The sequence below is a fragment of the Capra hircus genome, chromosome 21 (genome assembly GCF_001704415.2).
Source record: "Capra hircus breed San Clemente chromosome 21, ASM170441v1, whole genome shotgun sequence".
NCBI lineage: Eukaryota > Metazoa > Chordata > Mammalia > Artiodactyla > Bovidae > Capra > Capra hircus.
In genome coordinates, this window is record NC_030828.1 from 31,858,124 (window position 1) to 31,882,701 (window position 24,578).

Sequence of the window (24,578 nt, forward strand, 5' to 3'; positions counted from 1 at the left end):
AACAGGAGGGTTCATGTAAAGAGGAGCTCAAATGGTAAAGCATGCTGCCTCTTATTAACCTACTGGGCTGCTGTAGGTTATCAACCCAAAACAAAGCCAGTATGGAGCATAATATTGAGTCATAAAATCAAGATGGCAAGGGGGCTCTACCTCCATACATTAGTGAAGAAAAGCAAAGAGACATTTCTGAGTCACTCTCAGATGTCACTTGGTGGTGGTGGTTTAGTTGCTAAGTTGTGTCCAACTCTTGTGACCCCATGGACTGTATAGCCTGTGAGGCTCATCTATCCATGGGATTCTCCAGGAAAGAAAACTGGAGTGGGTTGCCATTTCCTTCTCCAGATGTCACTTAGTATCAAGATTGTAGGTCAATGAGTAGTTATCAATGCACTTCAGGAGGGGGAAAATGATCTTCTCTGGGCAACAGTTAATATAAGCCATTTTTAATTTCAAAGCAATAAAATGATTAAAATATATCATCCCCCTTTGACAGGAAAAACATTAAACCTCCAGACACTCTCTTCTTACTCTAGAGTCAACTTGAGAGCTTACTAGAAAGGTGTTTTTAGGTTCCTAATCTCTGCAGCCTTGCTCTTGCCCTTTTTCTTTCTTTCCCCAATCTCTCTTTTCCATTTGTCAAGAATGACTGGTGAAGTCCAGTTAAAAAGCCACGACTCCACCCTTGCTTGTCTATTTTCCTCCTGGGGAATGGGCTATTTCTATTAAGCCTATTGTAAAAACTACAAAAGTTACTGCTATTAAACCATGAGGAATTCCCTGGGCCTGTTTCCACATACATGAAACATGGCTCTGTACTCAAAAAGGGTTCTCAAAACACAATACAGATGCTAAAAGGCAAGAAATATTAAAGACTCACCCACTGTACTCACTCATACAACTCCCCATTAAAGGAAATTCTACAGGGCCTTCTTCAGTCTGTTAATCATGTTCTGAAGCTCTGATGAACCATAGCTCCCACTGAGTTCTGGAGGACTACAAGTTGGGCAAGATATAAGAGGCTCGAATTCTGCACCTTAATATAATCCATTGCACTTTGACCTTTACCTTAGGGGTTTGGTCTGGGAAATGAGCCAAATTACCTTCGGGAAGCTAAGCAAAGTGAACGCTAGTTTTATTAACTCTTTGAGAACCTGAGCAGCACAACCTATATTCTACACAAAGGTCAGTTTTCACAAGCACGTTTTAAATAAGTGCACTGGTATATTAAATCACCAATTAAATCAACTGTCAACTATAAAGAATTGTGCAAGGAGCGGGTGAAAGTTAAAGCACATAGATTTACAAATGGATGCTAAGACATTTAATCTACATCTACAGTGACAGCAGTGTCTAAGAGGAAGAATTTTAAAAATGCATCAATGATATGTCATATCTTGATGCTTGAGGAAAATGGTAAAAGAGAGAAAAAAAGGGAAAGGGAGAGTTTTGAGAGTTCAAGCTTAGACGTGATAACATGCTGTGACTAAAAAATGAAAAAGAGTCAAGAACAGCATCAGAGGAGGTGATTCAGTCACTATGTGCGTGCACGTGTGCTAAGTCACTTCATTCGTGTTCGGCTCTTTATGACTCTATGGACTGTAGCCCGCCAGGCTCCTCTATCCATGGGATTTTCCAGGCAAGAATCCTGGAGTCAGTCACTATGTATAAATGGACAAATTGTTCAGCAAGAAAAAAGGAAGTAAAATTTTATACTTAATTTATCTTAGGCATATTAATGTTATAAGGGAATATAATTTTTGACCATTGATTTTTTTAATGTTTCATATTTAGATATAAAATCAGGAAACCCTTAAAAATAGTAATATGATGCTTTCCAAATACAGGTTTTTTTCTCCTAACAAAGTGGTTCACCACTGACATTTCACTGGGAAATGTTCAGTGTAATGGAGAAAATACCAGAACAGGAATCAGAGAACCCAGGTTCTGTTTCCCTATTATTTTGATCTTCTGTGTAAACTAGATGATAACATCAGGAGAGAGATAATGAAAAAAATGAAAATTTCCCCCATTTCATCCATGAGATGGATGGTAAAAAAATTCTTTAAAATGAAATTACAAGACATCTACTAGGATTTCTAATAGAGTATATCTTAGTATGTCTTGAAAGTAGCAAATAATGATGAAGGTAACTAGTTTTCAGGATAAGTACAAGTTGATAATCATTATTATAAAACAGAAATATTAACTGATCAATCACCCACAGAGAGGAAGTTAAGGCTCTTCTATTCTTGCTATTTAAATTCCTGTTGAAAATCCCTAGTTCTCTAATGCAATAGAGGGTGTCTGCAATAACTGTGGTGTTGACATCTAGATCCTTGATCACCAGGGTGGGTCAAACCCTGACTCTGCCTGCTCTTTTACTGGACCCTCAGCATTTGTTTCGCTTTCAGGATGGAAGATAACACACATTTCCTTGTACCTCAAACTCTGACCAACTTTTCAATAATGACTAGTTTTCAATTGAGATTTGGTAATGTCTGTATATAGTCAGTTTGTTTATTTACCTTATATGCAGAATACATCATGCGAAATGTTGGGCTGGATGACTCACAAGCTGGAATCAAGATTGCCAAAAGAAATATCAACAACCTCAGATATGCAGATGATACCACTCTCATGGCAGAAAGTAAAGAGGAACTAAAGAGTCTCTTGATGAGGGTGAAAGATGAGAGTGAAAAAACTGGCTTAAAATTAAACATGCTGACTAAGATCATGGCATCCAGCCCCAATATTTCATTGCAAATAGATGGGGGAAAAGTAGAAGCAGTGACAGATTTTATTTTCTTGGGCTCCAAAATTACTGCAGCCATGAAATTAAAAGATGTTTGCTCCTTGGAAGAAAAGCTATGACAAGCCTAGATAGCGTATTAAAAAGCAGAGACATCACCTTGCCGACAAAGGTCCATCTAGTCAAAGCTATGGTTTTTCCAGTAGTCATGTATAAATGTGAGAGCTGGACCATAAAGAAGACTGAATCAGGGCTGAAGAATTGATGCTTCTGAATTGAGGTGCTGGAGAAAACTCCTGAGAGTGCCTTGGACAGCAAGGAGATCAAACCAAGTCCATCCTAAAGGAAATCAACCCTGAATATTCATTGCAAGGACTGATGCTGAAGCTGTAGCTCCAACACTTTGGCCACCTGATGTGAAGAACTGACTCATTGGAAAAGACTCTGATGCTGGGAAAGATTGAAGACAAAAGGAAAAGACAGTAGCAGAGGATGAGATGGTTAGATAGCATCACGGACTCAATGGACATGAATCTGAGCAAACTCCGGGAGATAGCGAAGCACAGGGAAGCCTGGTGTGCTGCAGTCCATGGGGTTGTAGAGTCTGACAGGACTGAGCTCCTGAACAGCAATAACAATGTCTGACCTGACACTTAGAAAAATCATGTTGCAATCTCCACAAAGACACACCTCATTTTCTGAAAGTGGAGGATGAACTTAAAGTGTTCAAAGGAAATGGTAACATTGTTACAGATTTGTCTGTAATACAAATGAATCCCTTGGTAAGGGATTCATCAGTCTGCAATATTCATACATAATTCAAAGCTGCAGAAGCAATCTCCTGCGGGAAGCTCACTTGGCTTACCCAGGTGGTAGGATTAATCATTACACCATCAGATGAAATAATCTTTTTCTTTTTTTTTCCCGGCAAGTTTGTTCAAGACACATTTTTGTAGAAATTCTGTTAATGTCTGAATATACTTTTTAAAAAGGCAAATCAAATGGCACATTAGAACAGATTAAAGGCCTTTATGTATCCAAGTATTTCCACAATTTCAGTTCAACTTTATCTTCAAATTCAACCGCCTTCATTCAGCTTCAGAAGGGACAGTAAATGAAATCAGACTTCTGTAGAGACCATCTGCCTTTTGGGGCAAATGGTATCCTCGATTCCCATTTGCCAGCTTTCTTCAGTAGCTGTATCTGTCTTTTGTTGCCCAAGACACCCAATAAGGAAATGTGTGATTTTTACAACCTCTTTTTACCCCTAAAAATCCAATCAAAGCACATCAGAAACAGCATTTTGTAGTTTTATTACTGGTTTCCAAAGCTGCTTATTTCTGGAGTTGCTGGGGATGATGGATCTTTGCAGAAATGGGATGTGAATCGACATGAGGAGGAAAGCTCAAAGTTATTGAATCCCATACTCTTTATCTATTGAAAGAGGTGGGGGGAACTCCATTTCTTCCTGTCTTTCTGCCTCTAGGACCCCCCACCAATATGACATTTCTCAATCTTATCTTAGTTTTCAGGTCATCAACTTGATTTTGCTACACTTCCCAATTACTGGCATTCTCAGGTAGAAAAGTGTTGTATCCACTGATCACTATCTTAGTGTCTCCAATTTTCCACTAAGCCTTCTGTAGTATTTAACTGAAAAACTTCAAACTTCTTATCTTGAACTGAGATTAACCTTTAACTGAGATCTGATGAATTCTTGCTAATATGTCCAACCTAGTCTGGTCAGACGAAGGTAACTCCTCCTGGTGTGAATAAAGTGGCTAGGTCTTGGGATGGGGAAGATTGGCAGCCATATGCAAGGTCTTAAATAGACTCTAATTTCCAGACACTGCACAGTTTCACCTTTTTTTTTTCTTTAACAAATGTGAATAGCAAATTAAAAGTGTCTTCAAGGCACCAGACTGTAAGACAGCAAAGTAGATAAGAACAGAGGCCACAGTACATCACTGTCACCTTCAAAATAGCAAGAAAAATTACAGTTTTAAAATCCTATGAAATACAAAGTCAGAATGGCACCTGTACAAATTAACAGAAAAGATAAATTAATCTCAGAAAGGCACAATAAAATAGGGCTGCCTTTTTCAATAACCAGCCTAAGCTGGTGGCTCAGAAGTTAAAGCGTCTGCCCGCAATGCAAGAGACCTGGGTTCGATCCCTAGGTTGGGAAGATCCCCTGGAGAAGGATATGGCAAACCACTCCGGTACTCTTGCCTGGAGAATCCCATGGACAGAGAAGCCTGGTAGGCTACAGTCCACGGGGTCGCAAAGAGTCGGACATGACTGAGCGACTTCACTTCACTTCACTTCTCATTAACAGAGGTGTGGTAGGAGCTTTGCAGCATCACCATTTGGCCTTAGCTCACTTCTAAAGAAGGGGGTTGGATATTGATGTTTGTTTCCTGGGGAGGCAAGGTGTTAGAAGAAAATATCCATAGGCTCCTCAACAGGACTAACCTAAGGAGGATATGGAACAGTCATCTCTGGGTCTTGGACTTTTCCCACATGCCCAGAAGCACTGGAGAAGCAAGTCACTGTACGTTTTCCCCATTTCCTCTTATCTCCCTCAACTGCCCATTTGCCCTTTGAGTCAGAGGAGTGAGATGATTATGTACCCTACACTCTCCAGAACACAGCTGGCTCACTAGCAGGATGGATGTCAGGAGGGAAAGGGAACCAGCACTTCTCAGGCCCTACTCCAATGCTACCCAGTACAAGCTGCACACTTTTCGGTTTAACTCTCAGGAACACCTCAAGAGGTAAAGGTGATTATTTCTCACTTTACACATGGGGAAACTGAGACTGAAAAAAGTGAAATGAACTGTCTTAGGGTAGGCTTGAGAGTCGGACATGACTTAGTGACTTAACAACACCACCAAAATGGTTATGTGTGCACTCAGGTGACAGAGTCAGGATCTGAATTCAATACTATGCAACTCTAACGTGTTCTTGCTACCACACTGGTACTATTAGGTAATCCTGGTGCACTGTGAAGATTCAACAATAAATGCTTGATTATGAAGAGATAAAAGGGTTTTGAAGAGAAAGAAGCTATCATTGAAATGTAGGGTATTAATGATTACAGCTGCGTTCTTTTGAAACATTCTAAACAAAGTTATTATTTACATGGCAAGAAGATTTTTTTAAATGGGAGCTGTTCTAGTGTGTGAAAGACTGTGTTTATAGATATTTGGCTTCCTAATATTAACCCCTACCACTAACGTCTACACCTGCTGACTGCTAGATACTGTGGGCTTAAAATATGTATCTCCTACAGTAATCCTCTGAGTAAGAGTTGTTATTCCCATAACAGCGAATGATAAGAGCAGCCAAAACTTACACGGTACTTACTATGTCCCTATTCTAAGCCACGTTTCTCAAAGTGGCACTGTTGATATTCTGTCCAAGTAGTTCTTGGTAGTGGAGGGCTGTCCTGTGCATAGTAGGGTCACACTAACATCTCTTACCCTCTCTCTAACCCATAGGTACTGGAGTCACTCTCTGCTTCCCCAGTTGTGACAACCAGATAGTCTCCACATATTGCCAAATGTGTTCCGGGGATATGAAAATCCCTTCCCTTGCCCTCCTTTCTAACACTTAACATCAATCCTTTTAAGTCATACAGGTGATGATTTCTGTTTTACAAATGAAGAAATATTAAGCCAAGAGTGATTTAGTTATCTGCCTCAGGTAACACAGCTAGCACCTGGTGGAGCTGAGGTTCAAACCTGACATTTCAGCTCTAGTCTGTGCTCTAAATAAATTCTGCCTCTCAGTTTATGGGTGAGGAAGATAAGAAGCAGAGCTCAAGTAACTTGTCCCAGATCCAGATGACAGAGCTAATAAGTGCTGAAAAATGGAAGTGAAAATCGCTCAGTCGTGTCTGACTCCTGACTCCATGGATTGTAGCCTGCCAGGCTCCTCTGTCCATGGGGATTCTCCAGGCAAGAATACTGGGTTGCCCTTTCCTTCTCCAGGGGATCTTCGCGACCCAGGGATGGAACCCACATCTCCAGTGGGTTCTTTACCACTGAGCCACCAGGGAATAAGTGGTGAAAGCAGGATTCAAATCCAGGTCTGAATAACTTCAAAGCCTATGTTCTAACATACTATGCCGATTGTTATTAACATGGCTAAGAATTGCTTGTTAAAGATGCAGATTTCCGGCCCCCTACCATGAGGGACTGATTTTACAGCTCTGGGGTTTGACCCAGAAATCTGCATTTATACAAACACCCCACATGATTCTGAGCAGTTGATCCTAGGGCCACAATTTAAGAAGCTGTTTTTCACTGCCTCCCTCTCTGCAGAGAGGAGCAGGAAATTAAGTATAAAAGGAGTAAAATGTAAGAAGTGAGGAGGAAAATTTTTAGTAAAGGAGCACCATTGCTCAGAAGTGATATGGCTGAACAGGGGAAATAAAATAATTTAAGTAGTCACAGGTGAGAGATTCATAACAGGCTATTAAAAAAGGGAGGGAGTGCTTTGGGACCAATCCTTATCTTTTGAGGTTTATTCTTAGAGTGCAATTATACAAACTTGCAACATGTTAGGAAATGAGGATACAGCCTACTATGACATTTCTGATTTTTATTAGAAGGCCTGGTTGGCTGAAGACCACTCTGAACACAGGAAATGGCACCTGTGACACCAGCAGTAAGTCAGGTCTCCCAACATGTAGCACTATCTCAGTTCTTCACATTAACAGAGGTCAAAAAAACCCCACAACAACCCAGAGATCAGAGGTGAACACAAAAGCCAGGCCCCTTTGGCTGAAAAAGCTGCTCCAAGACAGACCATAGCACCTGTACTTTCTACTCACCCTGCAGGGGACTCTTCTTAAAATCTCTCTCTCATTCTGCTATTCCTCTGTTCTACATCAGCCATAGGTCCTGTGGTCAGGTATTGCGGTCAGGTCCAGACCACCTGTAGGACTTCAAAGCCCTTCACTATGAGGTTGCAACATATGTTTTCATCTTTCTTTCAAACTTTCTGAGACCCAATCCTTTAACTTCAGACAATGTATTGACATCGTACATTGGACACACCATATTCTTTATCTCTGTGTACCTGCTTTCCCCTCTTAGAGCTGCCTCCCTTTTTCTTTCCATCTATTCCAAACTCAGCCAGTAACTGAGACTATTCACATCTCAATTACCCATGATGTCTTATTGTCCATGAGGACACTTCCTTCCCTGAACACCCATGGCAGATGTTATAAACTGTTTGTATCTCCTCCAAATTCGTATGTAGAAATCCTAAACCTTGGGGTGGCTGCAGTTGGAGATGAGGGCTGCTAAGGAAATAATTAATATTAAATGAGGTCGTAAGGATAGGGCACCCTAACCCTGTTAGAGAGGATTTGTGTCCTTTTAAGAAGAGGCACCAGAGAGTTTGGTTTCTCTCTCTGTACCTATTAAGGAGGAAAGGGAGGACACAGTGAGAAAGTAGTCATCAAGTCAGAAAGAGAGCCCCCACCAGAAACCAAATCGGCTGGAACCTTAATCTCGGACTTCTGGCCTCCAGAACTGTGAGAAAACAAATCTTTGCTGTTTAAGTCAACTGTCTGGTGGGATGTTGTTATGGAGCCCAAGCTAAGGCAGCAAGGACTGAGGATCCCAGAAAGCACTCAGTAAATGGGTGTTGAATAAACCCAATCAGGAGGGGTCTGGGCAGCAGGGCACCAGAGAATGGCACCAGGATCTGCGTCCACACGGCTCCCAGCAAAATTTCTGCCGGTATCACTGTGGAGGACGGGACTGGGACAGGTTCCAATGAGGAGCATCCAAAGGGAGGGGGTTCCTCTCCACAGTTTGGAAGGCAGAGGAACAGGGTATCTTCCCTGGTGAAGAATGGAGCTTCTCCATGCACCAGCAGCACGAAAAGGCCAGTGGCTGATTCCTGATGCTGTTTCCCTCCATGATAACTAGGAGTTGCTGTGGGGAGCTGATCAGCATGCTCCACTGTCATCACTTTGCTTTTTTTCAGGCAAGTCCTTCATCCTGCTACTAACAAATCACCATTATAAAGGCACCACATGAGGATAAACTGCTTGTCCTGGAATTAAACCTTTAAATATCACCTGATGACTCTAATCAATACTCGACTGCAGTTATATTAAGTAATCACTGACTGAAAACTGGCCTAGAGGTCTGAATAAAGGCCAAGAAATTAGAAACTCAGATTTAATTTCAGCCCTGCCACCAGTGCTAGTCTGTCCCTGTCTCCCATTATTCATCTATAAAATGGGTGTAGTAACATTTACAGGAGTGTATATTAACTAGGAAATTCACAGGAAGTGCTTTGAAGAGAGTGAACAACTGTGCCAATGTTGAGTACTTCAAGACTGCTTGAAGTCAGTGCATCAGCACACCTCACTGTGGCCCTTAGTGGTCACAGCATGCCTTCTTGCACTCAGGCTGACTTTATAAAGGACATGATAGACTCCAGCAGACTCAATAATCACCCAAAGAGTGCAGCAAAAGGTACTCGGAGGCCAAAAATCTCTGAAGTCAGAGTCTGGCTCTGCCACCTACTTGCAGAGTGGTCCTGGGACTATCAGTGAGCCTCTCTGTTTTCAGTTTCCAATAAAATAGGAAGAATGCACTATCAGAGATACTGGCACAACTGAGATAACATGAATGAAAATTGAGAATTATATAATAAGATACTGATATTTGACTTCAGAATCATTAGGCGAACAAGGAAACAAAGCTGACCTGACAAACAGGGGAGTTTTCAGTTTGAGTCTTCACTTTGGACTACGTTCATTATGAGACTCAAAACAAGTCAATTTAATCCTCTGGATTTTTAATCACCTCCCCAAAGGGAAAGGAACATAAAGCTCTCTGAAGACCACCCCACAACCATCCTGTATCATTCTTTGATTACAATAAAATGAGATACTCATCCATTTTCTCTAAAAGAGGATTATTGAAAAAATTAATAGTAAGGACTTTATGAACTCATCTAAACTTCAGGAACAATAGGTCAGCAAATGCAGATGTGATTTTTATAAATGCTGACAGTCCAGAAGTTTCTTTAGAGCAAAGAACATGATCAGGAGAACAAGCAATTACTTTCAGCTTCTGCCTCCAGTTTTTCCTTTATGAGAAATAGGAACTTGGTCTTCAAGGCCAGTTTGGTCCTAAGCAGGAAAAGATGACTTTGACAAGTTCTCTTAGCAAAGAGTAGAGATAATGGAAATTAAGACATAACTGGAACACACCTGAAACTAATGCAATGTAAATCAACTATTCTTCAACTTAAAAAAGTGTTTAAAAATTTTTTTTTAAAAAGATTGTCCATATCAAAAGAGAGAGAGAGATAACTGGACCATAAACATTAAAAAAAAAATTCAAGCTTCTAGCTGAATTTTCCAGAGAAGGACATCACATTGTATCATAATCTGGGAAGTATTTGAACTTCTCTGTCCACGCTCCATGTGCATACACATACGTATATTAAGAGACTCAGACCCTGGTTACTTTAGTGAGCAGCAAACATGTCTAGCATTTGGCCAGAACGGCCACCAGGCCACCAGCATGCCTGATGACTACAGACAAATCAGATATTATAGTTTAGTCCAGGGGTCTGAAAACTTTGCTATGAAGGGTCAAACAGTAAATAGTTTACACTTTACAGTCCATGTGTGCCTTTTGCAACTATTCAACCCTGCTTTTGGAAAAGGAAATGGCAACCCACTCTGGTATTCTTGCCTAGAGAATTCCATGGACAAAGAAGCCTGGCGAGCTATAGTTCATGGGGTTGCAAACAGTCGGATATGACTGAGCAACTAACACACACACACACACAACCCTGCTATTATGGTGCAAAAGCAGCTGTAGATATGTAAAAAAATGAGTGCGGCTGTTTTTCAATCAAACTTCATTTATAGAAACAGGTAGAAGGTTGGATGTGGCCCACAGTTCATAGTTTGCCAATTCCTGATCTATACCCCTGAACCTTGGAGTAGATTAGAGGGCCTCTAAGGATTGACTTCTGCATTATTGAGGAATATAGCTGAATTCTAAGGACTCTAAGAAGGTCAAAAAGGTCCTGGAAGGGTATAAGAAGGTGTATATAGATGACTAGCATTTCTAGGAGAGCAAAGGTGTGCCAAACCTAATCTGCTTGTCCACAATGGACGCTGCTGCAGTTTGGATAAAATCCCAGCAATATGAGGCAGAGCTGGATTCCTGAACTATTCTGGGACTCCCAGAGAAACTGGACTTACATGGTATCCAAGAGTACATGATAGGGGTGTTTGCTAACTAGGAACATGATGTTCAGGGCTGGTGGAGCTAGAAAGGTTAGTCAAAGTGTAATAGGGAAGAGTCAATTTTGACTCTTCTATGCTGGATTTGTTTATTTGACTTTAACCCTTGTTTTTTTCTTTTTTGCCACTTTTGTTATTATAATCATACAAAATGGCCTGCTTCAGTGAACTCTGTCCCCTCTGTCTGACCCTTAAACTAAGGTGTCTTTTTTAGCTTACCGAGAGATCATTTGACCCTGGCTACCTGTAAATGACTGCAAGAAACTAACACATCCCCCTGCCTAAGGTTTGCCATCCTAGGAGATATCTGCAAGGATCAAATGGTCTTTTTACTTTGTTTCCTTATCTCCCCCCATCTTTGATCCATAAAAGAATCTGGTATCCATTCCCCGACAAGATGGTTATTTTGAGACATTAGTCTTCCATCTTCTCGGTCAGCCAGCTTTCCAAATAAAGTTATATTCCCTGCTTCAACACCTCGTTTCTTGGATTCACTGGCTCCACGTGCAACAAGCAGAGCAAGCTTGAGTTCAGTAACAAAAGTTCAAGAGGCCATTTCAGGGGGCAAATGGTATCCTTAACTTCAGTTGAGAGTGTTATCATTATTTTAGGCAAGTTATCATTATTTTCTGTCATTGATGGTTTTTCTAATTGATTAGAAATAAAAATTTTACGCTAATTTTTGTTTCTTTCATGGGCTGAGCAGCACAGTATGGACTCTTAGCAGCACAGAATCTTAGGTCCCTAACCAGGGACTGAACCTGTGCTCCGTGCAGTAGGGGACTTTTCAGGTGGCACAGTGGTAAAGAATCTGCCTGCCAAGTAGGAGACGCACGTTTGATCCCCGGGTCAGGAAGATACCCTGGAGAAGGGAATGGCTACCGACTCTAGTACTCTTGCCTGGGAAATTCCATGGACAGAGGAGCTCAGTGGGCTACAGTCCATGGGGTCGCAGAGATGGATGTGACTTAGCAACTAAACAACAGCGACAAACAACCCCTGCAGTGGAAGCACAGAGACTTAACAACTGAACCACCAGGGAAGTCCCTTGAGCTAAATTTTTAAAAACATGTATGTGACTGGCAATAGATACTGTCTATCAATCATGGAATAAATAACAATTTTAGTCAATAATCAAGAACTTATTACCAGTTTATGGAAAAGACTACTAAAAGGGGATTCCTTGGGAGGAAGTAAATTGAATCCAGAGAGGAAGAATGAAATAAAGATGGAAGAGTTTTTTAAAGTGATAAACATGTGAATAAATCTAAAATAAAAAAAGATGATGTGATGTGATTGGGAGTGACTGAGGGTGGGGGCAGTTTTTTATGATTGAGTAGCCAGTGAAGAATTTTCTGAAGGAGTGACATTTAACTTGAGCGCTAAATGACAAGGAACCAGCCATGCCAAGATCTGAAAGAAGCACACCAAACAGACTGAACAGCTGATAAAAAGGGAATTAGGCTTGGCATGTTTGAAGAACAGAAAGAAAACTCCTATTGGGAGAAGTTCATGAGCAATGTGGTGAGTAAGAGACAGGTTATACCAGTAGTTAGAGGTCAGATTTTGTAGGGACTTCTTTCACTGTGTTGAAACAATGCAATTTGCATTTAAAAAATATATATACTAAGGAATATTACTCAGCCATGAAAAGGAATGCATTTGAGTCAGTACTAATGAGGTGGATGAACCTAGAGACTATTATACGGAGTGAAATAAGTCAGAAAGAGAAAGATAAATATCATATATTAATGCATATACCTGGAATCTAGAAAGATGGTACTGATGAAGCTATTTGCAGGGCAGCAGTGGAGATGAAGACATAGGGAACAGACTTGTGCACACAGTGGGGGAAGGAGAGGGTGGGACAACTCGGGAGAGTAGCACTGATACATATACACTGCTGCTGCCGCTAAGTCGCTTCAGTCGTGTCCAACTCTGTGCGACCCCATAGACAGCAGCCCACCAGGCTCCCCCGTCCCTGGGATTCTCCAGGCAAGAACACTGGACGGGGTTGCCATTTCCTTCTCTAATGCATGAAAATGAAAAGTGGAAGTGAAGTCGCTCAGTCGTGTCCGACTCTTAGCGACCCCATGGACTGCAGCCTACCAGGCTCCTCCGTCCATGGGATTTTCCAGGCAAGAGTACTGGAGTGGGGTGCCATTGTGAAACAGATAAACAGTGGTAATTTGCTGTGTGATGCAGGGAGCTCAAACTCTGTGCTCTGTGACAACCTAAAGGGGTGAGATAGGGTGGGAGTCAGGAGGGAGGGGACATATGTATACCTGTGACTGATTCATGTTGATATACAGAAACCAACATGATATTGTAAAGCAATTATCCTCTAATAAATACATTAAAAAAAGAAAAAGAAAAGAATACATGGCTGTTCCAGAGAAATTAGATTAAAAGGGGTGAGAGATTAGGCAGGTAGATCAATTAAGAAAACACTTTAGTAGGCCAGGTGAGAGAAATGGTGGCTTGGACAAGCATGGTAGAAGCGGAGATGGAGAGAAGTAAATAGATTTGTGATATGTTTTGGAGGTTGAGTCACAGCACTTGGTGATATTTTGGATGTAGGGGATGAGGGGAATAGAAGAATCAAAGATGACTCCTAGTTTTCTAATCTGAGCAACTAGATGGATGGTGGGACCGTTTAGCAAGGCAAGGCTTGGGGTAGGATAGATTTGTAGGGAAAAATCAAGAGTTCTGTTTTGGACACATTTCATTTGAGACGTCCAGTTGTTTAAGTGGAGATATCAAATGGATAGCTGTAGGCTGGGAAAACCCCTTGGAGAAGGGAAAGGCTACCCACTTCAGTATTCTGGCCTGGAAAATTCCATGGACTGTAATAGTGCAGGGAGTTGCAAAGAGTCAGACACCACTGAGTGACTTTCACTTTCACGTGAATCACAGGGGAAGAGACCAGAAATGGAGATATAAATGTAGGAGTCAAAAGAATATATATAATATTTAAAATCTTGATACCAGATGATGTTTAGCTAGGGGTTAGCCACTAAAAGTTTAAGGAATTCTTTTGGCACATGGTTACAAGGAGAAAAAAAAAAAACTTTATCTTTTAGAGATACATATTGAAATATTTACAAATGAAATGATGCCTGATATTTACTTCAAAATAATGGGGGGAATGGGATGAGGTCTGGGTGAAACAAGATTGGCCGTAAATTGGTAACTGTTGTGCGGTTTTAGGGTAAGTGGTGGTTCATTTTATGAATCTACCTTTGTATGTGTTTAGAATTTTCTTTCATAAAAAGTTTAAAATAGAATAAGGGGCATTTCCTAGTGGTTCAGGGACTCGTTAGGACTCGTGCAGTCACTGCCGAGGGCCCGGGTTAAACTTTGGTTGGGGAACTAAGATCCCACAGGTTGTGCAGTGTGGCCAAAGCAAGCAAGCAAGCAAGCAAGAAATCGAAAGGAACTATTTTATTTATGGTCTCCATTATAAGTGGTAGAAGCAGAGATGGAGAGATGTAAATAAATTTGGGATTAAAAGTGGTCCTCCATTAAAGGTGGTACTGAGGTAACTATTTCACAGTCAACATTTTAAACAAGACATTCAGAAAGAAAGCCAGAATAACCAGAGGCACATGAGGAAGAGGGTAAGTAAGATCAATCAGGTAGACAGAGGTCACATATATAGGGCCTTCAGTGCGGGGATATGCCTGGGCTTACATTTAAGAAAGAGCACTTGGCTATTTATTCTAAGAATAGAACATTGGAGAAAAACATTAAGCAAAAATTATCTTAAATTCTGATATCCTAAGCATAATCTATAAAGAAGTCAACTGATATTGCTAGGTATTGTATACTTTACAGATACCTATTTAGTCCTCGTGATGTCTCTTTAAGGTAGGTATTATCATCACTATGGAACATGCTGGGGAACTTCAGCTCAGAGAGGTGAAGTCAAAAGTCACACAATTACAAGTGGCACAGTTCGAATTCAAATCTTTGTCTGACTTCAGTGATTCATTTTTCTCACTATACAATATTATGGACATGCTATGGATACCAAAGAGTTGCAGAGATGGTAGGTAAGCTAGTGCTTCTAAAAACCTGGTGACAGACCTGACTAACCACTAAATTAATTTCTCTTGATCCAGACTAGCTGGATAGAAATGATGACTATGGATAATACTTGAGCCAAAATTTGACTGGTATTGCTGTCACCAACATCTTCTACTTCTGACTCACCTTTAATACTACTGCCAGAAGAGTTTTTAGATCACTCTACTTTCCCCCTTGAAAGCTGTTTCTGCTACAAAATCTATAACATAAAGGCCAAACATTTCAATGTAGTATGCAAGGCTCTTCACAGTCTTTCTTAGCAGTTCTCAAACTTTTGGTTCTCTTAAAAGTTATTGAGAACTGTAAGGGCTCTTTGTTTATGTGGATTACAGCTATTGACATTTATTTTATTAGAAATTAAAACTGAAAAATTAAAAAATGATTAATTCATTTAAAAACAGTAAACCTTTAAATATTAACCCAAATAATACATTTTTTCCAAACCTCTTTAATATTATGGCTTTATAGAAGACCACTGAATTCTCACATATGCCTCTGCATTCAATCTGTTCTGATATGTTGCTCTGGTTGAAGTATATGAAAAATATCTGGTCACACCCATGTATGTAGGTGGCAAGGGAGCATTAATAGTCATCTAGATAATCTTGGATATTCTTCTTTGGTACTATACCAGACCTTGGTTAAGTGATAGTTGCTTAAAAGTTACTTGCAATACGGAATCTCAAACCGTATCAATGAACTTTTTGTCCTCAGTTACATTAAATTCATTGGTTTAACTTGCAGTTTCAATGGATCTTTTACTCTTGCATAATTCTGTAACATCCTAAATGGGATCATTTGGAAGTAATTGGTTCACTGAGTTATGTGGATCTTCCAAATGTTGACACATTTCATTATATAATTTAAAAAATCTTTTTTGCTAATGCCACCAGCAATCTCATCAGAAAAAAATGCTTAACTATTATGAGGCTGTCATGGTAGGAGATACAAGTTTTCAAAAATTCTTATTTTTGTGTGAAAGCATGAATTTTATCACAGATGAGAAATACTATCAGTTGTTTTCCTTGAAGTAATAGGCTCACTATACTCATTCTTAAGAAAATATCTGCCAAACACCCAATTCTGAATACCACAGCTGGTCTGCCACTTGTTCTTTTAAGATGGTCCATAAAAAAGAGGCTAGTTCAGCTTTGTAATTCAAATTTTGAAACTTCAACTATTTAGCAAGTGGTTTTTCTTGAGACAACCATACTTTGGTATGCAGCATAAGGACTTTCTGTGTACTTTTCATTTTATCACACAGAATTTTTTAACAGATACATACTCAAGGGTTGAGATTTAATACGATGTACTACCTCATCAAGGACATTCTTAAGTAAAACTGATGTTTGTTTTTCTAAAACTACTGGTGCCATATGGTGCCACAGTTTTGATTCGCACAGGTCTAAGCAGTTTTACCCATTATCATTTTTGCATCTTCAGTGCAAATGTCAACATACTGAAAAAGACAAATAATGTGTTGGTATTATTATGAAAATGGTGACTTTTTCATGGTCACTATTTGACCTTGCATGCACCACATCTGAAGAACCACTGCTTTATTCATTATTCTTTTCCAGTCACCTGTCCTGCTTCTGTTTGCCATCATCATCTCTGTGACTTTGCATATATTGTTCCTTTGCCTACAGTGTCTTCGTCAGCCAGCTGGCAAAATCTCATTTGTCATTTAATATCTGGTTTGTATTTCATTTCTGAGAAGCTGACTTCATGTCTTTTAAGCTGATTTAATCACTCTGGTTTTTGTGCTTCTGTGCCATTCTGAGCTTACATTGTTTAGCATTTATCACATTGAGGGCAGAGGGTCTAGTAATATTTTTAAGCACCTACTATGTGCCAGACCCTGTGCTAAGTCTTTTACATGTTACTATTATATCCCCAAATTAATTACAGACTGAAGGTCCAGACAGACAGCTGAAGCTGAAGTCAAACCCACTCCCACTATTTCAGCGGTGTGGTAATCTTTACCCCTGTTTATCCCTATGGCACATAGACAGCACAGTTCAGATATTTAACTTATGTCCCTTGAACAGTCGAATAAATGAACTTAGTAAAAAATCTCAACTCATAATGCAAGGCTCTACAAAGTCTTTCATCTTTCAGAGCCTAGGGTTTGGCCTTTGGTACAGTATTTTTTATTCTTTATGTGCCATTTAGATTTGGAATCTTCATTTACTTATAGAAAAACTTGCATTTTCATTTCTTCCAGCAATGTGTTCCCAGCCGTGGGATGGTAATTTAATGATCACATTGCCATCAAGCTGGAAACACAAATGTTGACATTTGACAGTAATGTTTTTCCTCTCAAAGTTGCTTCAAGTAAATACTAATGGTGTATCCAAGTAAATGAAATAATTACTGAAAAAGCAAATGGTGTATATTTTTCAACATGAGTATTCAAGTTTTAAACTCTCCAAAGTTTTTTTTAGAAAAAACCTGTTTAACACTCATACCTCTTTTTCTACTTAGTCTGGGACATTATGAAATGTGTAAATTCCAGTGTGCATCTAAGAAAAGCTTAATGCCTCAAAATTCCTTTATTTAAACTATAGTACATATCTTGAAAATGGGAGGAAGACCAGTGGTTCTCAAAGTATGGCCCCAGGATGAGTATCATCACCATCACTTGGGAATTTGTTAGAAGGACCCAACTCAGACCTATCAAATCAAAAAACTCTGGGGGCCTGGGCCGACAATTTGTGTTTCAATAGTCCTCCAGTTATTGAGATGTATGGTTAAACCTGACAACCAGTGTGGTAAATGCGCTGTATCTTTTGGATAAGTGGATGCTACCTGTCCGGTCCCATCAATCCATGGGAAATAGATGGGGAAACAGTGGAGACAGTGTCAGACTTTATTTTTTTGGGCTCCAAAATCACTGCAGATGGTAACTGCAGCCATGAAATTAAAAGACGCTTACTCCTCGGAAGGAAAGTTATGACCAACCTAGATAGCATATTCAAAAGCAGAGACATTACTTTGCCGACTAAGGTCCATCTAGTCAAGGCTATGGTTTTTCCTTTGGTCATGTATGGACGTGAGAGTTGGACTGTGAAGAAGCTGAGCGCCGAAGAATTGATGCTTTTGAAATGTGGTATTGGAGAAGACTCTTGAGAGTCTCTTGGACTGCAAGGAGATCCAACCAGTCCATTCTGAAGGAGATCAGGCCTGGGATTTCTTTGGAAGGAATGATGCTAAAGCTGAAACTCCAGTACTTTGGCCACCTCATGGGAACAGTTGACTCATTGGAAAAGACTCTGATGCTGGGAGGGATTGGGGGCAGAAGGAGAAGGGGACGACTGAGGATGAGATGGCTGGATGGGATCACTGACTTGATGGACGTGAGTCTGAGTGAACTCTGGGAGTTGGTGATGGACAGGGAGGCCTGGTGTGCTGTGATGCATGGGGTCGCAAAGAGTCGGACATGACTGAGCAACTGAACTGACTGACTGACTGACCTATAAAGAACTAATACATTGTAGAAGTTATGATTGGCCTATATGCAAGCAAACCTTTGACAATATAAGTTGTTTAGCAAGAGGTCTGCCATGCCAAGGGTCCAGGCAACCCTCACCCCCACATATGGTGGCCAGGCAGCCGAAGTAGAGAATCTCATTTCACCAAACAGAAGCCAAGTTATTCCTTGACTCTGCCTTCCAGGATGTGGATAAACACACCACAACCATACTTAATGAGGAGTAAAGACATTTATTGATTTTCATGAACCATCTGCCATTCTGTCATAGGTAACTCCAGCCATGTACTGTTTAAATTGCTTCTTTTCTAAATGAAACAGCAACCTGCAATACATGTGTTTTATTACTACTGGAGTACAATATTCTATCATCTACTTTCAGCTACCAATGACAAGACTATTCTTCACAGGGATATATTACCCTTATTCTACTTGCTTTGTTATTACATGGATTTAAGGAAAATAGTAACTTATTAGCATTTTGACAACTAGTTGCAGGCATGTATAAAAAGCTTATTTTAGCAAAGAATATATATAAAATTTCCTGGCATTTTGCTAGAAGAAATGAAGGCATTAAAGGCTGATTTTTATTTACATTTTTCTAAAGAAAAGCTGATGAGAGACTCTGTCCTGAACCAGAGTTTTCTGTCTTTGCTGGGAGAAAGCCAGACCTGGGAGAGAAGGCTCACTGTAAATCAAGAGGCAGGAAGACTCAGAATCAGATGAATGGAATACTCAGGGCATATCTTCGTAAGAGTAAAAAGGGCAGGGGATACAAGGAAATCATCCCATTTGTTACAAACCTGGATAGCAGTTCTTTATTCTTATTGGAAGTACATTCAGTTTGCTTAAAATACAAATGAGAAAGAAAAAAACCATACATTTCCTAAACATAAATGTTTATGTGAGTGATTACAAGTGAAAGTATAAAAATTTCGTTTGATTCTATGTACATTAACAATGTCACATTATAGGAAGAATAAAAATTGTAGAGTGAGACAGATCAGGGTTTGAATTCTGGGCTCTGACAACTGCTAGCTGAGTGAATCCGGCCAATTCTTAATTTCTCTGATTTTCAGCTTATAGGGCTATTATAAGGATTTGATATAAATATTTGGGATATGACTTATAAAGGGTAGGTGATCAACAGACAGGTATTTAAGTATTAAAGCAAACTGATGCTTAGATAACTGGTATGCGTGTGCAGTTTGCCTAGTTGGATTTAGAGTTATACCACTTGGTCTCAGTCTCAAAAACTAACTTCTCTTATTTCGCCTACATGTTAAAAAACTATAAACTGCTTGCCGTTTCCCCAACCTTTCCACGACACATGAAATAGGACAGAAAGAGATAGAAGTAAAAACAACAAATATTCCCCTAAAAAATAATCCACATAGACATAACATCTTAATGAAAGCCAAAAAAAAAATTGCTTAAAGAGTTTGATTTCACTTACAGTGAAGTAAAGAATAGTATCACCATTTATTCATTTGATCTTGTTTCTTCCTCATACTACCATAGCATTTCAAAGTAACATATTATTTATTGCTAGTAAAGTGTTACAAATTTGTTTTTCTATGTTAAAATTCCTCTGCATTTACCAGAATGCAGCAGGCTACTTTAGCTAAAGATCCAGGGCCATAAAACTTGTCCAATGCAATAGGATCATTTTAATAATATTCTACTCTTGGAATGCAGTTATAAAGATAGATGATGGCCACTGAGTGGTATTTACAAAACAAAAATAGCTCTCATACAACCTTAAAGATGCAAAAAACTCAGCAACTGAAAATATGTTTTAAAAAATTCCTATATTCCACAAGTCAATTTTACATACCTGAGAATTTTCTTAGGAATCTGTGATGGAGATGAATGACTCCTTTTCTTCTTCTCTGAGTCCTGTAGTGACCCCTCCTCTGCTCCACCCTTCTCTGTGACTGCTGACTGCTCTGCCCTGGCTTTGCTCTGATCCATGCTGAGCTGGCCTTGGGCAGGGTCGCACCTGTACATGAAGACAATGGCTGGCTTCTCGTTGGGGTCTCCTTTTGCCTCTGTGAACCAGTGATGGCGCTGAACTGGAGGAGGTGGCAGCATGTGGATGACTGTGCCATCCAGGCCCACCAGTTTCCCTTTCTCCCGGTCTTTCTCTTTGTCGTCTTCTTCGTCTGTTTTCCGACGGCGGAAGAAACTTTTAAATGAGATCCAGCGTTTAGGTTTTGCGTCAGCTGCCCGCCTGCTGCCTTCAGAGTGCAAAACTGATTCAGCTTCCGTTGACCTGGTCGGGCTGGTTGGCTTGGTCCAGTTGGTGAAATGCCTCTGCAAAAGGTTACTTGCGTGGTAAGGGGAGGAAGTCGAGCGTGGTGGGGGAAAAGGGGCTGGTGGATCGCTTTGGGGGTTCGTCACTAATTTGGAGGGAGGGGTGGTGACTGGCTTTGTGAGTGGATCTTTCTGTGCTTTGGTGGTAGGACTTTCTGTGGTCTGAGGTGCTTCAGCCTCAGCGCTGGGCTGGGACATGAAGAGAGATTTGGGGCGCACCGGTGTACCCTTGGGTGTAGTCTTAGCAGCACCAGCATCAGGAGGAACTGCATAAAGCTCTTCCGCACTGCAAGCTTTAGGGCCAGACTGGGGCATTTCTGGAGGAGACTGCGGGGGCTGGATAGAAGCCACAATCTGAGAAAGCACGGTGCTCGCTTTCTCTCGGGTGCTACTGCTACTGCCCACCACCTGAAGCTCCTGAGTGCTTTCTGTTTTGGCCACAGGTTCTTGAGTGGTTCTCTGGAGCTTTGTTGGGGAGCTGTGGTTGGAACTGTAGCTTCTCTGTGGTGAAGACTGACTTCTATTAAGACAGCTGTTAAACTCCTGAACCTTCTGAGCCACTGAGCCCCTTTTGCGCTCTGTGCTGTTTGAAAACCCTTTAGCTTGGGGACATTCAGTGGGTTTGCCAGTAGTGTTATCAGACGCTTTGCTTTCAGTCTCTATTTCTTCGTAAGTGTGGCTTATTACACTTGTGGTTTTTTCCTTCACTGAAAGTTCTCCACTGGTTCCGAGAAAACTCTTGTAAATGGCTAGATTGTCATACGCATTTGGATTGATTACAATGGGAACTTTGATAGCATTTTTGGAACTCCGAGCATAAGTTGGCTCATCATGAATGATAATTGGAAAAGGTGGCATACCGGCATTGTTATAACTGTTAAATTTTATTTCAGACAAATTGGGTGACTTCACAGGGATGGTTTTGGAGGAAACATTTGTAGCTGTGGGTGAAGTAGGTGCTGATTTGTGACAGATTTTCCTTGGAGGGACATTCGGTCCAGTCCCACTGCTGATTAATTCAACCTTAGGAATCTTCTGTCGTGGACTGGTGCTGGAAGTCCATACTTCCTGGTAGCGGATGGCGCTGGATTTTTGGAAATGGGCACTTATGTGTCCTGATGTCAATGCAGGTGATGTCACCGGAGAGTTTGGAGTAGAAGATGAGCTTTTAGTCTTGGGACTGTTAGCATGGCCCTCAAGGTGCTCACTGGCCATGGCTGCTGACACATCCACGACAGTATACGGCTTGCACAAAGGCTGTTCCAGATTCACAACTCGGTAGGGCTTTGCTTGCTCTTCCACAGGAACAAGGTTTATGGTTACTGCTTGCCCAGCAATATCTGTAGAGGCTTTACTTTCTGGCTTCTCAGTCTGTACAGCAATCTTGCCATCCTTCTCTTCTAATCGGAGAGCAAGGACTGCTTTGTGTGTCTCTGGAACTTTTACTGAGCTTTTAGAGGCTTGTGAGGAGTCCTTCTCCTGATCATTACCAGAGAGGCTTTCAAAATTGGGCTCACTTTCCTTTACGTCCTTAGAATCTCCCGGGTTACCAGGAGCAATTCCCCCATTACAGATCTTCTGGGATAAACTGCTGGCTGTCTCAGAACGTGATTCTTCTGTTAAAGAGGACTCTGGGGATGTGGAGTCAGATGACACCATGCTCTGAGTGCTTCCTGGTCCATAGGAGACCACAGAATTCTCTTCATAACCATTCAGGATTTCATCATAACTGTCATCATAGTCTACAGCACAGATTCTTTGCAGAGATTTATTTCGCAGGGGGACGGTATTCCATTTTTTGTCCACAAAGAATCGCACAGGAGACAAAGTGTTTGCCCGAAAGTTGGCAAAGCGAGGTTGCCCTCTCATGCGAATCTCCATGGCCAGCAGTTCTTCATCACTCTCATCCCAGCTCTCATGCTCCTCCTCCATGTTACTCAAAAGCACATCTTCCTCACTCTCTTCACCACTAGAAAACTCTGGGTAACAGAATCGACCCCCTTCATTACTGATCACTTCTGTGCTCCCACTCAGAATAACATGCTTGCCCTGAGTATCCTTCATCCCGCCCATCATGCAACTTGGTGGAAGCTTTCTTTCCAGGGATCGTTTATAGCAATCATTTATTCTTCCTAAGAACGTCTCTCTGGAGTTAGTCTCATTTTCTTTTATTTGAGGGGTGGTATCCAAGCCTGCTATCTCCTTTAACACCTCAGTTAGTCCATTATTGTTATTTGAAATCTTCTTTGCACTATCGTTATTCCCATAAGGCTTAGGGACATGGCTAAATCCTTCAACATCATCTTCATTATTATTATTAAGTGGTTTCTGATTCAAGGCCATCCTGTTTCGGTTCCATCCTATGACAACAGGTTTATTCTCACAGTGTTCTTGTATACTAAGCTCACCACACACACTTTGCCCATCTGCCACCATCATAGTGGGCTTCACAGCGATGGTGGGTTTTTTAGCCACAGGAGGCCGGAAGTTTCCAGTGTTCCTGATACGGTGGTTGTTACTGTGGTTGGCATTAGTTTTATTGCCATGGGTGATGGGTGCCTTCTCAGGGTCTGGGGGTAGCTGGTGTAAACTTTTAGGTTTAAAACAGTTCTTGCATTCACCAGGTTTCCAAACGTGTTCAGTAAAGGTATTACAAGCAGACATTTTTAAAAATAGAACTTCACAGACAATGCTCTCCTTTCAGTGCATGGCAAAACTTTCATCTGTTAGTTTTCACCTCTCCTGTGTTCCTTAGCAGCTCTTCTAAGTGTGATCAACCTGATGGTGGAAGGGGGAGAGAAGAAGAAAATCTGAATGGAAAAGGTACTATGACATTTATTATGATGAATAATTAGAAAATATTGGCTCCAACTTTCCTTAAATCAAAAGACTGAGAAATAAACCAATTTGGGCACTTTATGAACTCTCTTTAGTTAACTAGCATTTTGAAATGCTAGTTTTTAAACCATAATTTTATGCATTCTCACTGAACCAAGTATATATAATATTTCATTTGATGTCTCTGTGACAGTGATATGTGAGCTTCCCCTACTAGAAATGAAACCATTCTTTCTGTTATCCTCCAACCTAAAACTTCTTAGTCCATTGTGGGTTCCTCTTCTTCTGCCCACCCTTTATGTTTGGATACCTCATAGACTCCTCAAACACAATGCATCCAGGCCTAATCGTTTGGCCACCTATTTTCTCAAATGTTAAGATGCTTTTATACTCTAACCAGCCCTCCTCTACCCTCCAGGCCACCTTCTTCCTCTGTCTTTATCCTAATTCAGCTACTGTCACTATCATCTACCTAGATAGCTAAGCTTCAACCTTCAGATCATTCTTGACACCTCTCCCCTCATGTCTAACTACACACCCTAAATCCTTCTGTAAATTAGTCTTGCCAACTTTATCTATTACATTTCACTGGCACCCCTTCCTATTACCAGACACTGCTGGTAGTTCAGGTACTCACCATCTTTTGCCTAGATTCCTGCAATAGGTTGTTAACTGATCTCCATGCCAGTAGCCTCACCCCATCCCAATCTAACCTACCTTTGTTACTCAAACTGTAGTCCTTAGTAGAGCAGTATCAGCATCATCTTGAAGGCTGTTAGAAATGTAGTATCTAAAGT

The 24,578-nt window shown here is 40.7% G+C and overlaps 1 protein-coding gene across 2 annotated transcripts in view; it reads right to left on the bottom strand.

Annotated features, from left to right (window-relative positions):
- Window positions 1–24,578, bottom strand: part of PEAK1 (pseudopodium enriched atypical kinase 1) — a 324,301-nt gene that overhangs the window by 48,539 nt on the left and 251,184 nt on the right. For both annotated transcript variants that reach the window (XM_018066252.1, XM_018066251.1), the window contains one exon: window positions 20,465–23,721. In XM_018066252.1, the coding sequence (XP_017921741.1) occupies window positions 20,465–23,607 (3,143 nt within the window). In that variant the 5' untranslated portion in view covers window positions 23,608–23,721. The remainder of the gene's footprint in view (window positions 1–20,464; window positions 23,722–24,578) is intronic.